At 44.5% G+C, this 7,516-nt stretch overlaps 1 protein-coding gene across 3 annotated transcripts in view; it reads right to left on the bottom strand.

Annotated features, from left to right (window-relative positions):
• The window catches only part of CDC6 (cell division cycle 6), a 15,202-nt gene extending 12,291 nt beyond the window's left edge, over positions 1-2,911 (bottom strand). Inside the window, exons 1-2 of one of the 3 annotated variants that reach the window (XM_027774764.1) lie at positions 2,449-2,911; positions 1,522-1,712 (exon numbers count right to left, since the gene is read on the bottom strand). In XM_027774764.1, the coding sequence (XP_027630565.1) occupies positions 1,522-1,699 (178 nt within the window). In that variant the 5' untranslated portion in view covers positions 1,700-1,712; positions 2,449-2,911. The remainder of the gene's footprint in view (positions 1-1,521; positions 1,713-2,448) is intronic. The other 2 variants (XM_006155934.3, XM_006155933.3) reach the window with 2 other exon arrangements.
• Between the last annotated feature and the right edge of the window lie 4,605 nt (positions 2,912-7,516).

The raw sequence follows: 7,516 nt of genomic DNA, 5'->3' as shown, positions 1-7,516 counted from the left end.
AGACAGAAAGCGAGAAATCACCCCCCAGGGGGGATGGTCACGCCGCAATCCCTTCTCCTCCATTCTCCTCTCGGGACCTTGGGCACGCACGCACACGCGCCCGGCGTGAGTTTTAAGCCACCGGGTCCGGGACACGAACCGCGGTCGACTACGTGGGAGTCCAGCGACATAGCCATTACGCTAACTGCTGGTTCCCCGTTTTGCTTTTAAGAGTTTTGTCATAGGGCATGTGTGCTCACTAGAGAGACAGAGAGAGAAAGGGAGAGGGAAAGTGAAAAATTACTCCCCAGGCGGTGATGGCCATGCATGCACACATGCCTGGCGTGAGTTTCAAAACACCGAATCTAAGACTTGAACTGTTATCAGTCATGTGGGAATCCAGTGCCTTAATCACTATGTTACCTGCTGGCCCCACCTGGTAAGTTTTTCAAGTCGCCAGGTTGGAACTTGAACTGCAAGGTCAGTCATGTTCCCCACCACCACACCACCAGCTTGCTGGAAAGAGGTGAATGTCTACCTTAGTCAAAACCACCAAAACAATATGCCTTCCCAACTAGAAGCAAATACTAGCCACCAGATGGCACTACTGAATCTTACAATCCAGCCGAAACCAAGTAGGTTTTCATTGAATGAGACTGTAAGGTTGTTCTAAAACAGGGTTCCTTGACCTTAGAAGCCATGACAGCTTGGCCCACACAATTCTTTATTATGGGAGGGCTGTGCTGTGCACTGTAGGATATTTCACAACATCCCTGGCCTCTACTCACTATGTATGTCAGTAGCATTCTCTCAGCTACGACATACCAAAAACATCTCCAGGTCTTGCCAAATCACTCATTAAAAACAAGTGCTCTAGGGATCAGCAGTTAGTGTAATGGCTATGTCGCTGGATTCCCATGTAGTCGACCGTGGTTCGCATCCCAGATCCGGTGGCTTAAAACTCATGCCAGGCACATGTGCATGTGTGCCCCAGATCCCAAGAGGAGAATGGAGGAGAGGGGATTGCGGCGTGACCATCCCCCTGGGGGGTGATTTCTCACTTTCTGACATCTCTCTGTCTGTCTCTGTCTGGCGAGTGCACTCGCCCTATAGCAAAAACCTCTTAAAAAAAAAAAGAAAAGAAAAGAAAAAAAAAAAACCGCTCTAAAGCAAGAAAGAATTATCAACCACTGTTCTAAAATCAAAGTACTGAAAACATCAAGAATGTCACTTATTTCTCTTAATTTCACAAATACAGAGGCAAGTCTCATATTATCTAACTCCAAGATCTTTAACAACACTAACAAAACCAAGCTCAGTATTAAGAGTTCTGAAGATTAGACCTGTTCAAAGAGTTCAGGAAGGATGTCGGTAAGTGGCTTAACTCTACAGTTTAGTAAATACTTAAGAACCATAACTGAGATCAATAGTCTCTTAACTGAACTTAGAACTCTTTTTCAAAGGACAGGCATCTTATCATTGAGAAAAGAAAGATCGAGAGCTACAAGTCAAAAAGTTGTATTTATATAAAGGAGAGCTTACCCAAACGTTTTCTGGGGCTGAGAGGCAGAATTTTTACACTAGGAGAATGAGGTGTGGCTGAGACATTTGTTAGTTCTACTTTGGTGTCATTTGAGTTTTTAGTTTTGTCCAAAGTCCGAGACAGCTTCTTTTTTGGAAAGCCGATTGTAGCCTGTGCCTGGGATCGGGTTTGAGGCATGATGGTGACTCAGCTGGGCATGAAAAATAACAGGACAGTCAGTAAGAATGTAAAAGTTAAGGGGAAAAAAAAAAAGCCCATGAAATTTATTTAAACTAATGATCCACATTCACTCCATAAGCAAATTTAACAAAACTTTTACCATTCCATTCTGCTTCACATCCAAATCTATGCAATAACAGCTAACGTTTGTTGTCCACCTACGTTAAGATGTGGTTAAGAGTTTACATATTCAATCATTTAAGTTTTACAACTACCTTAGAGGTAGGTACTATAAACTCCATCTTACAGATGAGAAAACTGAGATGCACGGAGGGTCAAAGTCACAGAAAAACCGGGGACCCAACCCGGACATTTGGCGCGGGAGCCTGAGATCGTAACCACTCGAGGATGCAGTAAGAGTTTATCTTAATCGATTTCTATAGTACTGTAATCGCCTCACTCCAGGCACGCGGGAAGGCTTTATCACGTCCACACTGCGTCTGTCCCAAGCCCTTCCGCTGCCCCCGCTCCACACAGCTCTCAACCCCACTCGGAACATTTCCTTCCTACAAATCTAGCTCCTCTGTACCACGGACAACTGTCAGAACGATCCCCCTTCTCAGACTCCAACCTCAGGCGATCTCGCCTCTTCCCCTCACTTCCTCTCAAGACTCGCCGGAACCCGCCGACCTCGCCCGGCTCGGCTACCTCGTCCACCCCAGGCCTCCCTGAACAATCCTCTCTTTTCACCCTCATAGGGCTGTCACCTCAGCGCAGGTCCCCTCTCACGGCTCTCACACAGGGCCTCAGGGACTCTCCGCCACAGGCTCCAGAGCAAACTCACATCCGCAGCAGCCGGCTCCAGCCAAACTCGCGCCAAATGTGCACCGCCTCAGCGTTCTCGCCTCCCGCCAATGCCCCGCAGCGCTTCTGATTGGCTGTCGTCACAGAACTCCGCGCCTAGCCCTTAACTCCTTCCTTCGCGTCCAAGCCAGTCGGGTGGCCCAAGAGCCAATAAGAGTGCCCCAGGTCTGAGAACCAACGTGAGGCCACACCCACAGAGCCGGGAAAGCTACATCCGGGCCTCCGCAAAAAGACGCGGGGCAGCAGAGGGGGAGGCTGGGTAAAGCAGGCGGGCCACGCCGCAAAGCCAGGCGGGAGGTGTAGTCTTTGCCCCAAGCGCGCTCTTCTTTCGACCGGAAGTGTCAAGATGCAGTGGCCCCTTCTGTCAAACGTACCTTTTTTTTTTAATAGAGGTTTTTTCCTATAGGGCGCGTGCGCTCGCCAGAGAGAGAGAGAGACAGAGAGACAGAAAGCGAGAAATCACCCCCAGGAGGGATGGCCACCCCGCAATCCCTTCTCCTCCATTCTCCTCTCGGGATCTTGGGCACGCACACGCCCGGCGTGTGTTTAAGCCACTGGGTCCGGGACTCGAACCGCGGTCGACTATATGGGAGTCCAGTGACATAGCCATTATGCTAACTGCTGGTCCCAAACGTACCCATTTTCATTATCCCGACAGCTCTGTATTTTCAGAGCTACTACGTTGATACCTACCATTTTCCCGCGTGGTTGTGTATCAGGCATGATGCTAAGCATTTTACTTATCTAATATTCAACACGGAAAGACACAAAGCAAAGAGGTGCAGAGGGCTAGAGGTCACAGCATATTGGTGGCAGTGAAGATTCAGGGACCCAGATCCCCTGAAACCTGACCCAGTGTTTTGTCTTTGTGTAGTTGTATACACAAACTACACAGCATCTCTTAATTTGTGCTTCAAAGGAGAAATAGGATCAACCCTTTGCCTTCATTTTGCTCAAAGAAAGAATATTGTATCCTGAGCACCTTCTATTAACCCATACATTGTGGGGTGAATTATGGCTGCTTAATTTTCAAGTCTTTTATGACTGAACACTAGGGTTTCGGGCCAGGAACATAGCTAGAGAAGAGGCAAGCTGAGTTTTTAATGAAAAATATAAATTAGAGCAGTAATTTTCAGGTCATCTTCCAAAGCTAATAACCCATCTAAGCCTCAAGTTCCTTTAAAGACCAGAGCCCAACTCTAGGTGACAGTAAACATTTATCTTTTACCCTTCAATATCTAATAAAACAGAACCATAAAGCCAAGAAATAGAAAAGCAACAGTATTATAATCATCAGTTAATTGTATTTAATTCATATAGGAGGTAAGAACCAATATTATATTAAGTGCTCGAGTGTATGCCAGGGACTGAACTCAGTATTTTGCTATCACCTTATTAATCTTCACAAGCACCCCATGAAGTTGATATGCAGTAGAGGGACTGAGTAAACTTGCCCAAGGTCAAACAAATAGTAAGTATAAGAGTTAGAATTCAATTTCCAAATTCTGACAGGAAATCAAACTCTTGATCACTTAATCATAGGGGGATGAATAGATAGATTTAAATTCTAAATAGGAAGAAATGGTGGAGCGCATTTTCGGATGACTGTCTAGCATCTGAAAACTACGAAAGAGAATAAGCTGTCTTGAATGGAAAGATGTTACCACAGAATGGAGCCTTAAAGACCAGATGGTAATTGTAATTTAAAAAAAAAAAAGATTTATTCATTCATCCATTTTAATTTGACCAGAGAGGCACACACAGAGAAAGAAGCAAAGTGAGAAAGCAAGCCACCAGGTCCACGACTCGAACCATGGTCAGCCATGTGGGAATGTCCAGAGCCTTAACCACTACGCCACCTGCTGGGGCCCAGTAATCATGACTTTTAATTGCCAGAGGGCTCACGCAATCACCAGAGACAGATAGAAAACTGCAATCTCTTCTGTTTCTCCAACCTGTCGAGATTTGAATCACACGTGCACACATACCATCGCAGGGCTGTGATTTCAACCATGGTAGGTCATGTAGGATCCGGTTCCCTTAACCACTAGGCTTTTGGGCTGGCCCTCTTAAATAACCTAAAAGCATCCTGTATGTGCTGCCACCTTAAGCGATGGTGATGGTGAATGACCCGTTAGAGCAGATGGAGATCAGAGGAAGCTGTAAGTACTTAATATGCATATAGGAGCCTAAGAAAAAACTCATAAGGAAAGAAAGCACCAGCCCACGAAAAGCTTACAAGGTAAATGACCTCTGTGAAAACAGGTGAAGAATCACAGAACGTCGGGATTGAAAGGTCTCTAAACGGCTATCTGCTTGGAGCTTTACCTTCCACTAATAATGATCCTCCAGTAACGTAGATTGCACCCCATCAGTTGCTACTGTACCTTTGTTCCCTAGAACAAAGAATGTCACTCGCTATTCCTCTTCCCTGGCTGTCTCATTCAGCCTTTTAATACTCTGCACAAGTTTCTCCTTGTAGCTGTCCTCATTTAAATTGTGAGCTCGTTGGGGGGCAAAGACCATATCTTATTCATCTTCATATTACAGATGCCTGGTACAAAGTAAAATACGTAATGCATGCTTGCTGAAGGAATGAAAGGATATTCCTGCTAAGTGGACATCCACCTTTGTGTGAAGACTTTTTGTAACTGGATAGCATACAGAGTTTAAATCTCACACCTCTAAACCTAGGAGTGGAGAATGAATTCAATGATGTGTAAAAACTGATCCACACTGTGCTCCAGTGATGCCAGAGGAGAAGTATTTCTCCACAGATACCCTGTGGGGTGGCCAGGACCTTGAGGTTGGCATTTTAGTTCTCTTACCTGTTTGCAGAATACTAGAAGTCGAGACCAGCAGTTGGTGTAATGGCCACATCACTGGTTTCCCATGTAGCCGACCACGGTTCAAGTCCTGGACCCAGTGGCTTAAACTCATACGTGCCCAAGATCCCAAGAAGAGAATGAAGGAGAAAGAATTGCGCCGCAGCCATCCCCCCTGGTGGGTGATTTCTCGCTTTCTATCTCTCTGGCTTTCTGGTGAGTGCATGTGCCCTACAGCAAAAACCTCTCCAAAAAGAAGACATTACTAGAAGTCAGAGACAGGGAGTTTTCTTCCAGTGAGTGGCACAGTTCATAGCTGGTCTGGGCTGGGCAATACTGAAAAGGGACAGTCATGGCAAGCGGCTGTGTCCCAGTATTAATTACAGTGAGCAAACCAGTGTCCTTGTCACCTAGTTCATACACAGTATCATGGAGGAGGAATCAAATCACACACAAGGATCTATCTTGCATCCTTCCATTTGAGTGCATACATACACACATACAGATCAGCAATACCACTGCATTAAAATAAAAATCTTTTGGGCTAGGTAGCTGAAGGCAAGCTCCATTTGTGGGCTATTTAAAATAGAAGGAACAATTAAACCAATAAATAGGTAGTTTATTATTCATATTAACAACAATAAGGGGTCAAATAATCAGGATTCAGCCAGTCTGGTAAGTATGAATAAAAATGAAAAGGGTGCTTTTTCCCCCTCCCTCCCTTACCCTCATAGGTTTTTTTAATCTAAATTATGTAAGAGTGATTCATATACACACCCATTATGAATCAGTATGGGAAATAACTTCAAGACCTTTGCTAGTGATGAAAGTGCAAGTCAAGCTCATTAAGCCTTAGTGGTTATTACGTCAGTTGACCACAGTAAGCAGAGATGTCTTGTTGAACTTTTACAACTAAAGTCAAAGTTCAAGAAAACTGGCTAAGATTTCAGGTTAAAAAGCAATGTAGAAAAACAGCCAACGCCCACGTAAAAATACAGAGACACAGCCTGTAGGTCCTGCCCCACCTTTCCCATTCCTAAATTTGAGACTCTGTCATGCAACAGAAGCAGAAAGAATCATAAAGAATATAAGGAAAAGGACACAAGGCCAGAGGGCCTTCTGGGCTTTTCTAAATCAAAGGCAAAGAAGAGTTAAGTGGCAAATATAATAATCGTCAGAATTTCTTGGTGAGTTTGACTAGTACCATGATTTTCAAAAACATAGTAGGAAGGGAAAAGAGAAAACCCTTTGGAAGCTGCAGATGCTTCTGCCCAAGTCAGTATATCTACTTCTCAGGGGACCTGAAATCAAACCACTTACCTAGAACATGAGGCAACAGATTGTCTCCCCTTTCTATGCCACCACTTGGGGCAGGATTCCAGACAAGAGTACACAGTTTTGTTTTTTTTCTTCATTTTTAAGTAAGGTTTAATTAAACTGCACGGCATCCAGAAGAAAGAAATGTACCAAAGAAGCCAACCTGAGACCAAGATAATACATTTCAGGTGGGGGGGATGGGACTCATCAGGGTTATTTAGGAGTAAGGAGGACTGTAATCAGAGTATCACTACAAAACAAATCATACAATTTTTTTTTAAAGAAAATGATCCACATGCAGATGGATGGGTGCACATGTACACGTGCACACCTGCACACACACACACACGTCATCTAGTCCTTTATTCAGTGTTGACTTCCATACTGGCCACCATAGAGAGGTCAAAGGTCAGACATGAGCACAGAAGGCCCCTCTGCCACCAGTGGAATGAGATTTAAGACAAATAGAGAAGGAACCCACCAAGTTGTCAGGAGAAAGAACAGGAAGAAGGAAACAACTGTTATCAAGGAAGATTTTAATCGCTTCAAAGAGGGAGAGGAAGAAAGCACAGAAATCTAACACAAGTAAAGGCACAATGAACGTGGAGTTTAATGGAATCAAACCCTTCCTTCGGTTAAACAGTTATCCTTTTTTTTCTTTTTTTGCATGTGGTTTTGAAAACGGTAGTAGTTTTGTTTCATTTGTTTTTAAAAGATGAGTCTTGAAAGCAGACTTGTAATGGCCCTCCTCTCTCCCCTCCCATCCCCTAGATTAGGGTGTAGAAAGCCACCTTAACCACATAACCAGGGATTGAGATGCAAAAGGGAA

This window comes from Tupaia chinensis, unplaced genomic scaffold (assembly GCF_000334495.1).
Source record: "Tupaia chinensis unplaced genomic scaffold, TupChi_1.0 Scaffold000477_1, whole genome shotgun sequence".
NCBI lineage: Eukaryota > Metazoa > Chordata > Mammalia > Scandentia > Tupaiidae > Tupaia > Tupaia belangeri.
Note: the sequence above shows the minus strand (reverse complement) of the source record. Positions and strands in the feature narration are given on the sequence as shown.